The sequence below is a fragment of the Bos mutus genome, chromosome 23, assembly GCF_027580195.1.
Source record: "Bos mutus isolate GX-2022 chromosome 23, NWIPB_WYAK_1.1, whole genome shotgun sequence".
NCBI lineage: Eukaryota > Metazoa > Chordata > Mammalia > Artiodactyla > Bovidae > Bos > Bos mutus.
Window position 1 is genome coordinate 40289908 of NC_091639.1, and position 16833 is coordinate 40306740.

Below are 16833 nucleotides of genomic sequence, written 5' to 3' on the forward strand. Positions count from 1 at the left end.
AGGCTATCAGCTGATTTTTCACCAGAAACTCTGCAAACCAGAAGGGAATGGCACTTTAAAGTGATGAAAGAGGAAGAACCGACAACCAAGAATACTCTACCCAATAAGACTCTCCTTCAGATTTGATGGAGAAATCAAAAGCTTTCCAGACAATCAAAAGTTAAGAGAATTTAGCACCACCAAACCAGCTTTACAACAAATGCTAAAGGAATTTTTCTAGGCGGGAAACAGAAGGAAGAGACCTGCAGAAAATAAACCCAAAACAGTTAAGAAAATGGTAATGGATCTTACATATTGATAATTACCTTAAATGTAAATGGATTAAATGCACCAGACATAGATTGGCTGGGCAGGTGAGAACATGTGCATGTAAGCAGTTCTACTTACCACTTTACTCTGCTTGACCACCCCCCAGATTGTATAATTATTTTATAGTGCCAGGTTAGTCATGTTTCCATTATGGCTTGCAGTTGTAATAATCTTCTATTTTTGGTCTGGCTATTGAGTGTGAAAACTGTTCTTTTTGTTTGTTTTGATTGTGAAAACTGATAAACATCTTTTACTATTGTGATTGTGCAACTCTTAATACCATTGTATTATGACTGGTCAACAGAAAAACAACAGAACTCTATATCACCAAAACTACCGTTTAATAGAAAAACCTGTAATCACTTTTTAAAATCCAGATGTATATCAGAATTATTGGAATTTTTGAAAAATAAAAATGCCCAGGTATTGCTTTTTTTCTTCAGAGCTCCAGATATGTTTCTAATGAGCAGCCATGTTTGGAAACAACTGAACTACATGATGATCTTTTACTTTTATCTCGTTTGTTCCACTTTTTCTGTTTCATATTCAGTGCTCCCATTTCATTTAGTTTGTTTTCCAGTTTTTCCATCTCTTCTTTTTTGTTTTTTGATGTTCTTTCTTAAGCCTTTATCAACTAGTAGAAAAGTTTGTATACATATATGTAAAAACAATATGTATAGTATATATATTTCAGAAAACTTAGAATTTTTGCCTAACTATAAATTTTATGACATTTTGATTCTACTTGTTTGACTTAGTATGAATAGAATGCTAGATTTCTAATTAAAAAAATAGATATGCAACAACAACAAAGGTTTACTGTATAGCACAGGGAACTATATAGTCAGTTCAGTCGCTCAGTCGTGTCCAGCTCTTTGCCACCCCATGAATTGCAGCACTCCAGGCCTCCCTGTCCATCACCAACTCCCGGAGTTCACTCAAACTCATGTCCATCGAGTCCATGATGCCATCCGCCCTTCTCATCCTCTGTTGTCCCCTTTTCCTCCTGCCCCCAGTGCCTTCCAGCATCAGAGTCTTTTCCAATGAGTCAACTCTTCACATCAGGTGGCCAAAATACTGGAGTTTCAGCTTCAGCATCAGTCCTTCCAATGAACACCCAGGACTGATCTCCTTTAGAATGGACTGGTTGGATCTCCTTGCAATCCAAGGGACTCTCAAGAGTCTTCCCAACACCACAGTTCAAAAGCATCAATTCTCCGGTGCTCAGCTTTCTTCACAGTCCAACTCTTACATCACAGTCCAACTCTCACAGTCCAACTCTTCACAGTCCAACTCTCACCAGTAGAAAAACATGACCATAGCCTTGGCTAGACGGACCTTTGTTGGCAAAGTAATGTCTCTGCTTTTTAATATGCTATCTAGGTTGGTCATAACAGTCAGTGTCTAGTAATAACCTATAATGGAAAATAATTTCAAAAATAATATGTGTATATGTATAACTGAATCACCTTGTGTACCTGAAACACTGTGTGTCTTCTTATGAATATATTATAGAATGCAAATCAATGGAAGAGCTAAGAAAGTAAAGGGCAGACAACTGCAAAATAGAAGGTTAAAGTTGGGACAATGAAGGTAGCATTTGAGGGAAGGTACAATGAAGGGAAGAATGGGAAAGAAAAAGAATGCCCAAAGTATGGAGATGGGAAAGCACAGGACTTGTTGCAGGAGAAGCCTGGTCTGGTTTGGCTAGAGCGTGAGCCACATGTGAGAAAGTAAAGAAAGTACTGGAGGCTCGACCTGAAACATAGGTTAGGGTCATGTTGTGGAAGGCGTTGAGTGCCATGGTAGAGAAGAACATCATTCTGTAGGAAAATTTGAGCAGGAAGTGAAAAATGTGGCTCTACAAAAGAACCAATAATCGTCATGATAAATGTTTACATTTTTCGGTTATGACTTTGCGCTCATCCCTTAACATTTGTTATCTCCTTAATGCCTCATAGTAACTATGAACTATGGACATGGAACTGAGGCTCAGACTGGGGTCTATCATTTTCTAAAGTCTTGTCCTATTTTCCACTGTGATAGATTGCTGTTTCTTTTATCAGATCACCTGATAAGTTCTTAATTCTCTGTCAAGAATATGGTTGTAGGAAAAGGACATTTTCAAGTTCTGAAAGGACTACTTCTCAATGTGTAATCATACTAAGGAATATAATCACTGCCAAGCCTGACTTGTGCTGCTCTCTAATTTGGGACCAGAGCTAGATGGGAAATTGAAGATTTGGATGATGTTTTATTTACATGCCTCATGACGTCAGTACATGCTCATAGCAAACGTTTTTATTTTCCTTTTTGGTGTTTAACCTTATTGGCCCTATGTAAATCTTGGGTCAGGTAAAGCTCTGTTTCTAGGGGCATTTTAAGATACATAATGAAGTGATACATCTCCTAGCTAAAATTTGTTTCTTCTCAGCAGGTTTTCTACTTTTAAAAGACAATGACTACTGATGAAGCTGCCAAGAACAATGGAGAAAGCCCTGCAGCAGCTGTTGCTGAACAGGGAGAGGATATTACCTCCAAAAAAGATAGAGGAGTATTAAAGGTGAGGCCATGACATGTAAGGAAATTTGCTATCTGGAAAGATTGTTAATAAAAATCTTTTTTTGTTTTTGGCTGGAGGTGTAGATGGATTGGGGCTTCCCAAGTGGTGCAGTTGTAAAGAATTTGCCTGACCATGCAGGAGACGGAAGAGACGTGGGTTCCATCTCTGGGTTCGGAAGATCCCTGGAGGGGGAAATGGCAACCCACTCCAGTATTCTTGCCTAGAGAATCCCATGGACAGAGGAGTCTGGTGGACTACAGTCCATGGGATCGCAAAGAGTCAAACATGACTGAGCAACTGAGCATTGAGATGGATTATGTTTATTGAGGCTTACCAAGTACCAAATGCTACAGCTAAATTCTCATTTGGTCTTTATAACTGCAGGTTTATTTTTAATCCCAGATTACAGATAGTAAAGCTGAGGGCCAGCTATGTAAATTAACTTGCCCCAAATCATATATCTCAGTAAATGCAGGTCTGAGGATTTATGTTATGTCTGACTCCAAAAAGACTGTCTCTCTCTATTCTCACCAGAGTATAAATGGGCGATTATTTTAATATTTAAGTATATTAAAGCTGCTGCTGCTAAGTCACCTCAGTCGTGTCCAACTCTGTGTGACCCCATAGACGGCAGCCCAGCAGGCTGCCCCGTCCCTGGGATTCTCCAGGCAAGAACACTGGAGTGGGTTGCCATTTCCCTCTCCAATGCATGAAAGTGAAAAGTGAAAGTAAAGTCGATCAGTCGTGTCCGACTCTTAGCGACCCCATGGACTGCAGCCTACCAGGCTCCTCTCTCTGTGGGATTTTCCAGGCAAGAGTACTGGAGTGGGGTGCCATTGCCTTCTCCAATATTAAAACTAGTTAATGACAATTTAAAAAAAAACTTTCTTAAAGGAAAAAAAAGTTGACTTGAAAAGTTCAAAAGGATTTGTTTTTTACATAGAGTTCCTGTGTGTAATGAAAACATTTTTTTGAGGTTTAATCAGAGAATGTATCTCACTTTTGAATTAGTGTTCCTCCTTAAAAACACTTTTTTCACTCTGTAATTATGTTTACAAGTGGTTTTTTTTTAAACCTCACAGAGGTCTTTTGACACAGAGCACATTTGATTCTTCCATTTATATATGGAAGATATATGTGTTGTTATTCCATATAATAGAGAGGTTAAATGGCTTTAGTCATAGTAAGTTCTTTTTTCTCCTACACTGTTGTGATGTATTCAGGTTTTGTAAGGTTAATTTTTTTGCTGAAAAGATTGAACTATTTAAATATTATCAGTAAGCTGAGTTTTAATATAACCTATGTTATCAGTAGCAAATGAGATTTTTTCTTTTAGTTTGTTTTGGCTAATCTTGCTTACGTGAAAGCTTTCTTCACATATTCACAAACATCAATCTCTTCTGAATATACATGTTTTACTATTTGCTTGCTATATGCTAAGCCAAAGTTTGAAGACCTGTAAAATAAAGACTTTAGCATTATAGATGTGTACCATGCTATCTTCATTCAGAGGGCTTTCAACCTTGTAGCTCTGTGAATTCAGTTCAGTTCAGTTCAGTTGCTCAGTCGTGTCCGACTCTTTGCTGCCCCATGAATTGCAGCACGCCAGGCCTCCCTGTCCAACACCAACTCCCAGAGTTCATTCAGACTCACGTCCATCGAGTCAGTGATGCCATCCGCCCATCTCATCCTCTGTCGCCCGCTTCTCCTCCTGCACCCAATCCCTCCCAGCATCAGAGTCTTTTCCAATGAGTCAACTCTTCGCATGAGGTGGCCAAAGGACTGGAGTTTCGGCTTCAGCATCATTCCTTCCGAAGAAATCCCAGGGCTGATCTCCTTCAGAATGGCCTGGTTGGATCTCCTTGCAGTCCAAGGGACTCTCAAGAGTCTTCTCCAACACCACAGTTCAAAAGCATCAATTCTTCGGTGCTCAGCTTTCTTCACAGTCCAACTCTCACATCCATACGTGACCACTAGAAAAACCATAGCCTTGACTAGATGGACCTTTGTTGGCACAGTAATGTCTCTGCTTTTCAATATGCTATCTAGGTTGGTCATAACTTTCCTTCCAAGGAAGAAGTGTCTTTTAATTTCATGGCTGCAGTCACCATCTGCTGTGATTTTTGAGCCCCCCCAAAATAAAGTCTGACACTGTTTCCACTGTTTCCCCATCTATTTCCCATGAAATGATGGGACCAGATGCCATGATCTTTGTTTTCTGAATGTTGAGCTTGAAGCCAACTTTTTCACTCTCCACTTTCACTTTCACAAGAGACTTTTTAGTTCTTCTTCACTTTCTGCCATAAGGGTGGTGTCATCTGCATATCTGAGGTTATTAATATTTCTCCCGGCAATCTTGATTCCAGCTTGTGCTTCTTCCAGCCCAGTGTTTCTCATGGTATACTCTGCATAGAAGTTAAATAAGCAGGGTGACAATATACAGCCTTGATGTACTCCTTTTCCTATTTGGAACCAGTGTGTTGTTCCATGTCCAGTTCTAACTCTTGCTTCCTGACCTGCATACAGGTTTCTCAAGAGGCAGGTCATGTGGTCTGGTATTCCCATCTCTTTCAGAATTTTCTACAGTTTATTGTGATCCGTAGAGTCAAAGGCTTTGGCATAGTCAATAAAGCAGAAATAGATGTTTTTCTGGAGCTCTCTTGCTTTTTCGATGATCTAGCAGATGTTGGCAATTTGATCTCTGGTTCCTCTGCCTTTTCTAAAACTGGCTTGAACATCTGGAAGTTCACGGTTCACATATTGCTGAAGCCTGGCTTGGAGAATTTTGAGCATTACTTTACCAGCGTGTGAGATGAGTGCAATTGTGCAGTAGTTTGAGCATTCTTTGGCATTGCCTTTCTTTGGGATTGCAATGAAAACTGACCTTTTCCAGTCCTGTGGCCACTGCTGAGTTTTCCAAATTTGCTGGCATATTGAGTGCAGCACTTTCACAGCATCATCTTTCAGGATTTGGAATAGCGCCACTGAAATTCTATCACCTCCACTAGCTTTGTTCGTAATGATGCTTTCTGAGGCCCACCTGACTTCACATTCCAGGATGTCTGGCTCTAGGTCAGTGATCACACCATCGTGATTATCTTGGTCATAAAGATCTTTTTTGTACAGTTCTTCTGTGTATTCTTGCCACCTCTTCTTAATATCTTTTGCTTCTGTTAGGTCCATAGCGTTTCTGTCATTTATTGTGGCCATCTTTGCATGAAGTGTTCCCTTGGTACATTTGGTTCCCTCTAATTTTCTTAAAGAGATCTCTAGTCTTTACTATTCTGTTGTTTTCCTCTATTTCTTTGCATTGATCACTGAGGAAGGCTTTCTTATCTCTTCTTGCTATTCTTTGGAACTCTGCATTCAGATGCTTATATCTTTGCTTTTCTCCTTTGCTTTTTGGTTCTCTTCTTTTCACAGGTATTTGTAAGGCCTCCCCAGACAGCCATTTTGCTTTTTTGCATTTCTTTTCCATGGGGATGGTCTTGATCCCTGTCTCCTGTACAATGTCACGAACCTCTGTTCATAGTTCATCAGGCACTCTATCAGATCTAGGCCCTTAAATCTATTTCTCACTTCCACTGTATAATCATAAGGGATTTGATTTAGGTCATACCTGAATGGTCTAGTGGTTTTCCCTACTTTCTTCCATTTCAATCTGAATTTGCCTGTAAGAACTTCATGATCTGAGCCACAGTCAACTCCTGGTCTTGTTTTTGTTGACTGTATAGAGCTTCTCCATCTTTGGCTGAAAAGAATATAATTAGTCTGATTTCGGTGTTGACCATCTGGTGATGTTCATGTGTAGAGTCTTTTCTTGTGTTGTTGGAAGAGGGTGTTTGCTATAACCAGTGCATTTTCTTGGCACAACTCTATTAGCCTTTGCCCTGCTTCATTCTGTACTCCAAGGCCAAATTTGCCTGTTACTCCGGGTGTTTCTTGACTTCCTACTTTTGCATTCCAGTCCCCTATAATGAAAAGGACATCTTTTTTGGGTGTTAGTTCTAAAAGGTCTTGTAGGTCTTCATAGAACTGTTCAACTTCAGCTTCTTCAGTGTTACTTGTTGGGGCATAGACTTGGATTACTGTGGTATTGAATGGTTTGCCTTGGAAACGAACAGAGATCATTCTGTCATTTTTGAAATTACATCCAAGTACTGCATTTCGGAGTCTTTTGTTGACCATGATGTGTGAATTACTCATCCCAAACTCCAGAATGCCTCTCAAGACCATGGAAATTCTGCAGGTTGTTATCTTCTGCTCTTTTATCTTTTCAGAGCACTGGTGCAGAGAACAACTTGCCTCAGGCCCTGCTTTGTTCTAGGGAGTAAATCCAGTAAGATTTTTAGGCCTGTAAGAAACATTTTGAGATTGTAAACCCTTTAAATCTTACCATCTATCACTGTCTAAAGCCTCAGGTTTCACCATAGGGCTTTTGGTTAAGATTAAATAGGTCTGTGGACTTCCCTAATAGTCCAGTGGTTAAGACACCAGACTACTACAGGAGCACAGGTTCGATCCCTGGTCAGGGAACTCAGGTCTTGCATGCTGTGCAGCACGGCCAAAAAATCAGTTCAGTTCAGTTGCTCAGTCGTGTCTGACTCTTTGTGACCCCATGGACTGCAGCATGCCAGGCTTCCCTGTCCATCACCAGCATCCGGAGCTTACTCAAACTCATGTCCATCTAGTCAGTGATGCCATGCGGCTGTCTCATCCTCTTTCGTCCCCTTCTCTGCCCGCCTTTGATCTTTCCCAGCATCAGGCTTTCTTTTCAGTGAGTCAGTTCTTCGTGTCAGGTGGCCAAAGAGTTGAGTTTCAGCTTCAGCATCAGTCCTTCCAATGAATATTCTGGACTGATTTCCTTTAGGATTGACTGGTTAGATCTCCTTGCAGTCTGATCGACTCAACAGAGTATTCAGCACCACAGTTCAAAAGCATCAGTTCTTCAGTGCTCAGCTTTCTTTATAGTCCAACTCTCACATCCATACATGACTACTGGAAAAATTATAGCATTGACCATTCTCACCTTTGTCGGCAAAGTAATTTCTCTGCTTTTTTAATATGCTGTCTGTGTATAGACAGCATATTAAAGGAGTAAGTGTCTCTTAATTTCATGTCTACAGTCACCACGTGCAGTGATTTTGGAGCCCCCCAAAAAAGTCTGCACTGTTTCCCCAACTATTTGTCATGAAGTGATGGGATCGGAAACCGTGATCTTAGTTTTCTGAATGTTGAGTTTTAAGCCAACTTTTTCACTCTCCTCTTTTATTTTCATCAAGAGACTCTTTAGTTCTTCTTCGCTTTCTGCCATAAGGGTGGTGTCATCTGCATATCTGAGGTTATTGGTATTTCTCCCAGCAATCTTGATTCCAGCTTGTGCTTCATCCAGCTCAGCATTTTGCATGATGTACTCTGCATATGTTAAATAAGCAGGGTGACAATGTACAACCTTGATGTACTCCTTTCCCAATTTTGAACCAGTCTGTTTTTCCATGTCCAGTTCTAAGTGTTGCTTCTTGACCTGCATATAGATTTCTCAGGAGGCAGGTCAAGTGGTCTGGTATTCCCATCTCTTTTAAGGATTTTCCACAGTTTGTTGTGATTCACACAGTCAAAGGCTTTGGCGTAGTCAGTAAAGCAGAAGTAGATGTTTTTCTGGAACTCTCTTGCTTTTTTGACTGATCCAGCAGATGTTGGCAATTTGACCTCTGGTTCTCTGCATTTTCTAAATCCAGCTTGAACATATGGAAGTTCACAGTTCGCGTACTGCTGAAGCCTAGCTTGGAGAGTTTTGAGCAGTACCTTGCTAGCATGTGAGATGAGTGCAAATTGTGCGGTAGTTTGAGCATTCTTTGGCATTGCCTTTCTTTGGGATTGAAATGAAAACTGACCTTTTCCAGTCCTGTGGCCACTGCTGAGTTTTCCAAATTTGCTGGCATATTGAGTGCAGCACTTTCACAGCGTCATCTTTCAGGATTTGAAAGAGCTCAGCTGGAATTCCATTACCCCCACTAGCTTTGTTCGTAGTGAAGCTTCCTAAGGGCCGCTTGACTTTGCATTCCAGGATGTCTGGCTCTAGGTAAGTGATGACACCATCGTGGTTATCTGGGTCATGAAGATCTTTTTTGTATAGTTCTTCTGTGTATTCTTGCTACCTCTTCTTAATATCTGCTGCTTCTATTAGGTCCATACGATTTCTGTCCTTTATTGTGCCCATCTTTGCATGAAATGCTCCCTTGGTATCTCTAATTTTTTTGAGGAGCTCGCTAGTCTTTCTCATTCTGTTGTTTTCCTGTTTCTTTGCATTGATCACTGAGGAAGACTTTCTTATCTCTCCTTGCTATTCTTTGGAACACTGCATTCAAATTAGTATATCTTTCCTCTTCTCCTTTACCTTTAGCTTCTTTTCTCAACTATTTGTACGGCCTCCTCAGACATCCATTTTGCCTTTTTGCGTTTCTTTTTCTTGGGGTTGGTCTTGATCACTGCCTGTTATCAATGTCATGAACCTCCATCCATAGTTCTTCAGGCACTCTATCAGATCTGATCCCTTTAATCTATTTGTCACTTCCACGGTATAATCATAAGGGATTCTACAAACTAAGATGGTGGAGTAGAAAGACGTGAACTCATCATCTTCTGCTAGAACTCCAAAATTACAACTCGCTACTGAACAACTGTCAACAGGAGAGTATTGAATCCCACCAAAAAAAGATACTCCATGTGCAAGGGCAGAGGGCAAGATGGTAGGAGGGGTGAAATTGTGTTTAAACTTAAACCCCATACCTGTCAGAGACACTCGGAGGTCTCAGACAAGCCTTGTATGCACCAGGACCCAGAGACCCCACAGAGACTGAGCCAGAACTGTGTTTGAGTGTCTCCTGTGGAGGTATGGGTCAGCAGTGGACTGGGGCAGGGGCTCTAAGTGCAGTAGACTTGGGAATGGCATAAGCCCTCTTGGAGGAGGTCACCATTAATCCCACCGTAGAGCTGCCAGAACTTACACAGGACTGGGGAAACAGACTCCTGGGGGGCACAAACAAGACCTTGTGCACACCAGGACCCAGGAGAAAGGAGCAGTGACCCCACAAGAGAGTGACCCAGAGTTGCCTATGAGTGTCCAGGAGTCTCTGATGGAGGCGTGGGTCGGTGGTAGCCTGCTGCAGGGTTTAGGGCACTGACTGCAGCAGTGCATGGACCTTTCGAAGGAGGTCACCATTATCTTCATTACCTCCTCCATAGTTTGGCCTCAAATCAAACAACAGGGAAGGAACACAGCCCTCATCAACAGAAAATTGGATTGAAGATTTACTGAGCATGGCCCTGTCCATCAGAAGAAGACCCAGTTTCACCCTCAGCCTGTCTCTCCCGTCAGGAAGCTTCCATAAGCTGCTTTTCCTTCTCCATCAGAGGGCTGACAGACTGAAAACCACAATCACAGAAAACTAACCAATCTGATCCCATGGACCACACCCTTGTCTAACTCAGTGAAGCCATGAGCCACGCCATGGAGGGCAACCCAGGACGGATGGGTCTTGGTGGAGAGTTCTGACAAAAGATGGTCCACTGGAGAAGAGAATGGCAAACCACTTCAGTATTCTTGCCTTGAGAACCATATGAACAGTATGAAAAGGCAAAAAGAAAGGACACTGAAAGATGAACTCCCCAGGTCAGTAGGTGCCCAATATGCTACTGCAGATCAGTGGAGAAATAACTCCAGAAAGAATGAAGAGACGGAGCTAAAGCGAAAACAGTACCCAGTTGTGGATGTGACCTGTGATGGAAGTAAAGTCCAATGCTGTAAAGAGCAATATGCTTAGGAACCTGGAATGTTAGGTCCCTGAATCAAGGCAAATTGGAAGTGGTCAAACAGGAGATGGCAAGAGTGAACATTGGACATTTTAGCGATTGGCGAACTACAATGAACTAGAATGGGTGAATTTAACTCAGATGACCGTTATATCTACTACTGTGGGCAAGAATCCCTTAAAGAAATGGAATAGCCCTCATAGTCAACAAAAGAGTCCAAAATGCAGTACTTGGATGCAATCTCAAAAACAACAGCATGATCTCTGTCCATTTCCAAGGCAAACCATTCAATATCACAGTAATCCAAGTCTGTGCCCTGACCAGTAATGCTGAAGAAGCTGAAGTTGAACGGTTCTATGAAGACCTACAAGACCTTCTAGAACTAATACCCCAAAAAGATGTCCTTTTCATTATAGGGGACTGGAATGCAAAAGTAGAAAGTCAAGAAACACCTGGAGTAACAGGCAAATTTGGCCTTGGAGTACAAAACAAAGCACGTCAAAGGCTAACAGAGTTTTGCCAGGAGAATGCACTGGTCATAGCAAACACCCTCTTCCAACAACACAAGAGAAGACTCTACACATGGACATCACCAGATGGTCAGTACCGAAATCAGATTGATTATATTCTTTGCAACCAAAGATGGAGAAGCTCTGTACAGTCAGCAAAAACAAAATTGGGAGCTGACTGTGGCTCAGATCATGAACTCCTTATTGCCAAATTCAGACTTAAATTGAAGAAAGTGGGGAAAACCACTAGACCATTCAGGTATGACCTAAATCAAATCCCTTACGATTATACAGTGGCCAAAAAACAGAGAAGAAAAAAAGAAGATTCAGATCAGATCAGTCGCTCAGTCGTGTCCGACTCTTTGCGACCCCATGAATCGCAGCACGCCAGGCCTCCCTGTCCATCACCAACTCCCGGAGTTCACTCAGACTCACAGCCATCGAGTCACTGATGCCATCCAGCCATCTCATCCTCTGTCGTCCCCTTCTCCTCCTGCCCCCAATCCCTCCCAGCATCAGAGTCTTTTCCAATGAGTCAACTCTTCGCATGAGGTGGCCAAAAGACTGGAGTTTCAGCTTTAGCATCATTCCTTCCAAAGAACACCCAGGGCTGATCTTCTTCAGAATGGCCTGGTTGGATCTCCTTGCAGTCCAAGGGACTCTCAAGAGTCTTCTCCAACACCACAGTTCAAAAGCATCAGTTCTTCGGCACTCAGCTTTCTTCACAGTCCAACTCTCACATCCATACATGACCGCTGGAAAAACCATAGCCTTGACTAGACGGACCTTTGTTGGCTAAGTAATGTCTCTGCTTTTCAATATGCTATCTAGGTTGGTCATAACTTCCCTTCCAAGGAGTAAGCGTCTTTTAATTTCATGGCTGCAGTCACCATCTGCAGTGATTTTGGAGCCCCCAAAAATAAAGTCTGACACTGTTTCCACTGCTTCCCCATCTATTTCCCATGAAGTGATGGGACCGGATGCCATGATCTTTGTTTTCTGAATGTTGAACTTTAAGCCAACTTTTTCACTCTCCACTTTCACTTTCATCAAGAGGCTTTTGAGTTCCTCTTCACTTTCTGCCATAAGGGTGGTGTCATCTGCATATCTGAGGTTATTGAGATTTCTCCCGGCAATCTTGATTCCGGCTTGTGTTTCTTCCAGCCCAGTGTTTCTCATGATGTACCCTGCATATAAGTTAAATAAGCAGGGTGACAATATACAGCCTTGACGTAATCCCTTTTCCTATTTGGAACCAGTGTATTGTTCCATGTCCAGTTCTAACTCTTGCTTCCTGACCTGCATACAGATTTCTCAAGAGACAGATCAGGTGTTCTGGTATTCCCATCTCTTTCAGAATTTTCCACAGTTTATTGTGATCCACACAGTCAAAGGCTTTGGCATAGTCAATAAAGCAGAAATAGATGTTTTTCTGGAACTCTCTTGCTTTTCCCAAGAAGATTAAATAGGTCTATTAACTGCCATGACCTAGGGCAATTTAGTAACATATCTGTGAGAAGTTTCCTCATTTGTAAAATTTGAATAATAATACTGCCTATCTCATAGAATTAAGATTATATAAAGCATTTAATACAGTGCCATGTTTGTAATTGTCTCTTATTAACTCATATATATATATATATATTTTTTTTTTTTTTTTAAGACCAATGCAGATCTTGGAAGTCAGTCAGAAACTAGCCCAATAATATAAAATTTCTTTATGGAGCTTACATTTTTAAACTGAATTGAGATTAGGTTGTTTTCTTAAGACAACTCCAGATTTAGGCACTAAACTCAGCTTGTTGGGGAAACCTGAAGTAATACCACAGTATTACTGTGCATGTGAACAGCGTTGACTCCCTGGGTGCCCTTCACTCCATCAGCCCAGTTACTTGGTTATAGTCCTAGAAATGCAGATGCCCTCCAGGGGCAGCCGAGGCTCCCCAGTACCACATGCAGTTCATGAACATGAGCTCTTTCAGAATATTGTGAGGTTTCTCTTAGATTAACATTTTTGGAAACATTTTTTCCTCTTGAGCCCTAGAAGGGCAGTAATGGTTCTCCTGTTTTTTTTTTTTAAATTAGCTTTTTAGTTTTTAAATTATAACTATTTTTTCCCAGCTGTATTGAGATGAAATATAACATTATGTAAGTTTAAGGTGTATAATGTGATGATTTGATACATTTAAATGTTTCGAAATGACTACCACAAAAGGTTTAGTTCACCCCTTCATCACCTCAGATAATTATCATTTCTTTTTTGTGGTGAGAACATTTAAGATCTATTCTCTTAGCAGTTCTCAAGTATATAATACACTGTTGTTAATTACAGTCACCATTCTGTACATTAGATCTTGAGAATTTAATTCATGTTATGACTTGGAAGTTTGTACCCTTTGACCACCATCTCCTCATGGCAGCCTTTTCCTCTGGCAACCATCATTCTGCTCTTTGTTTCTGTGAATTTAGCTTTTTTAGATTTCACATACATGTGGTATCACACCATTTATGTGTTTCTCTGACTTACTTCACTTAGCATAATGTCCTCAAAGTACATCCATGTTGTCACAAATGGTATGGTTTCCTTCTTTCTTGTGAGTGAACAATATTCTGTTATACATATCTATGGGTTTCCCTGGTGGCTCAGAAGGTAAAGCATCTGCCTGCAATGCAGGAGATCCAGGTTTGATCCCTGTGTTGGGAAGATCCCCTGGAGAAGCTAACCAGCTAACCTGCCTCAGAATTTTGGCCTGGGAAACCCATGGACAGAGGAGCCTGGAGGGCTACAGTCTGTGGGGTCAGACACAACTGAGTGACTAACACTACACAGTACATATATATACCACATCCCTATTCAGTATTTCTTTGAGATAATAATTTCATTTCCTTTGGATTTATACCCAGAAGTGGAATTGTTGGATCATATGGTAGTTCTAGTTTTAATTTTTTGAGGAAAGTTCATACCATTCTCCGTAGTGGCTGTCCCAGTTTACATCCCTATCAGTAGTGCACAAGGGTTTCCTTTTCTCCAAATATTTATTAACAGTTGTTATTTGTTGATTTTTTTTTGTAATAACCATGAGTTCCGTATATATTTTGGATATCAAATATATGGTTTGTGGATATTTTCTACCACCCCATAGGTTGCCTTTTCATTTTGGTGATTGTTTCTTTTGCTGTGCAGAACCTTTTTAGTTTGATATTCTACCTATTTATTTTTGTTGCTTGTGCTTTTGGTGTCATATCCAAAAAAATTGCTGCCAGGATTAATGTCAAGGAGGTTTTCCCCTTGTTTTCCTTCACATGTTTTATATAGTTTCAAATCTTATGTTTTAAGTCTGTTGTTGATTTTGAGTTAGGTTTTGTGAGTGGTGTAAGATAGGGGTCCAGTTTTATTCTTCATGGGGTTATCCAGTTTTCCTTGGCACTTTTTATTGAAGAGATTATCTGTTCCTCATTGAGTATTCTTGGCTCCCTTGTCAAATAGGAGTTAACTGTGTATGCTGAGGTTTATTTTTGGGTTCTTGATTCTGTTCCATTGGTCCATGTGTCTGTTTTTATTACTGTAGCTTTGTAATATAGTTTGAAATCAGGAAATATGATGCCTCCAGCTTTTTTCTTGGGATTGCTTTGGCTATTTTGGGTCTTTCATGGGCCTGTTCTTCTATTTCTGTGAAAAATACCATGGGAAAGTTGATATGGCTTGCATTGAGTCTGTAGTTGTCTTTCAGTGGTATGGACATTTTAGCGTTTTTAATTCTCCTCACTCATGAACATAGGCTGTCTTTTCCATTTATGTGTGTCTTCTTCAGTTCCTTCCATTAGAATCATGCAGTTTTCAGTGTACAAATCTTCTACCTTCTTGATTAACTTTATTCCTAACTGTTTGATAGTTTTTGATGCTATTTGAATGAGAGTTTTATTGAGGTAGAATTTAACAGTTTATTAGTTTCAGGTGTGCAACATGATGATTTGACATTGGTATATATTATGAAATGGTCACCACAGTAACTCTAGTTAATATTTGTCACCACACATAGTTTAAAAAATTTTTTTGTGATGAGAACTTTTTAGATCTATTTTCTTAGCAGCTTTCAAGTAGGCATTACAATATTATTAACTGTCACACCCTGCTGTACGTTACATACATGGCTTACTTATTTTGTATCTTTTGACTCCCTTTACCCATTTCTCCCACCCTCCCCTCAAACTCTGACCTCTGGCAACCACCAGTCTGTTTCTGCTCTGTATATGTGTAAATTTGGTTGTTGTTTTTTTTTTCTTTTTGGATTCCATATGTAAGTGAGGTCATACGGTATTTGTTTTTCTGTGTCTGACCTATCTCACTTAGCATAATGTCCTCAAGGTCCATCCATATTACAAACGGCAAGATTTAATTATTTTTTATGACAGAATAATAATCCATTGTGTGTGTATACAAACATATATATATATATATATTTAATATTTATTTATTTGGCTGTGCTGAGACTTAGTTGTGGCATGCGAGATCTTGTTCTCTGACCAGGGATTGAACCCCTTTTCCCTGCTTTGGGAGCATGTAGTCTTAGCCACTGGACCACCAGGGAAGTCACCATATATATGTATATATATTTTTTTCTTTATGCATTCATTTATCAGTGAACATAGGCCGTTTTCATATCTTGGCTAATGTAATGAACATGCAGTGAACATGGGGTTGCATATATCTTTTTTCAGTTCATATTTTCATTTCTTTTGGATAAATACCCACAAGTGGAATTGTTGGATCACGTGGTAGTTCTACTTTTAGTATTTTGAGGAACCTCCATATTGCTTTTCATGACAGCAGTACCAGTGTATATTCCCACCAACAATGCACAAGGTTCCCTTTTCTCCACATCCTTACCAATACTTGTTATTTCTGTCTTTTTGATAATTGCCATTCTGATTCATTTGCATTTCTGGGATTATTTTCTCTACAGTATTTCCTTTTCAGATATTTTGTTGTGTGTAAAAACACAACATATTTCTGTATATTGAATTTGTAATCCTGCAGCTTTACTGAATTGATTAAGTTCAGCTTTTTATGAAGTTGCAATTTTTTTTTTTCCATTTAGAATGTCTGGGCTTTTGAACCAAGAAAGTTGTAGAATCTTAGTTCACAGTGTTTATGTGAGGATATGAGGGTGGAGCAAGGAGGTTATATCTCAAGAAAGAATTCAGGAATAGATCATTCTTTCGATAAAAATTCAGACCCTTCCCCACAAAAGATGTTTAGTTACCATCCTCTGTTATCTAGCAAAAATGATTAATTTGGCATAAGTGATTGACAGAATAAATTATACACCACATGCCTGGATTTGATTTTCTTTTCCCAGAACTTGACCAACTCTATTAGTGTCTTGCTCTGCCAAGAACAAAATAAATATACTGGATTTTATGATAGTTAAATATTTTTCAACTTGGAACTTTCTGACATTTCCTTTACTAGAACACAAGTTATTCAGTATCATATCAAACTTTTTTTTTTTTACACATTGCATATTCTTCAGATAGTAAGAAGTATAACCTGTTATATCAGAAAATTGGGCTTTTTGAAATAAAACCAAACTAATGGAATCTAGTCAGAAGCTAATGTTTTTAGCAAAGGAGAGAAGT

At 40.0% G+C, this 16833-nt stretch overlaps 1 protein-coding gene across 3 annotated transcripts in view; it reads left to right on the forward strand.

Annotated features, from left to right (window-relative positions):
• FKBP5 (FKBP prolyl isomerase 5) overlaps positions 1-16833 on the forward strand; it is a 120591-nt gene that overhangs the window by 47565 nt on the left and 56193 nt on the right. For 2 of the 3 annotated variants that reach the window (XM_070361211.1, XM_070361209.1), the window contains one exon: positions 2747-2872. In XM_070361211.1, coding sequence (XP_070217312.1) covers positions 2768-2872 — 105 coding nt within the window. In that variant the 5' untranslated portion in view covers positions 2747-2767. Of the gene's footprint in view, positions 1-2743; positions 2873-16833 lie in introns of all 3 variants that reach the window. The other variant, XM_070361210.1, reaches the window with a different exon arrangement.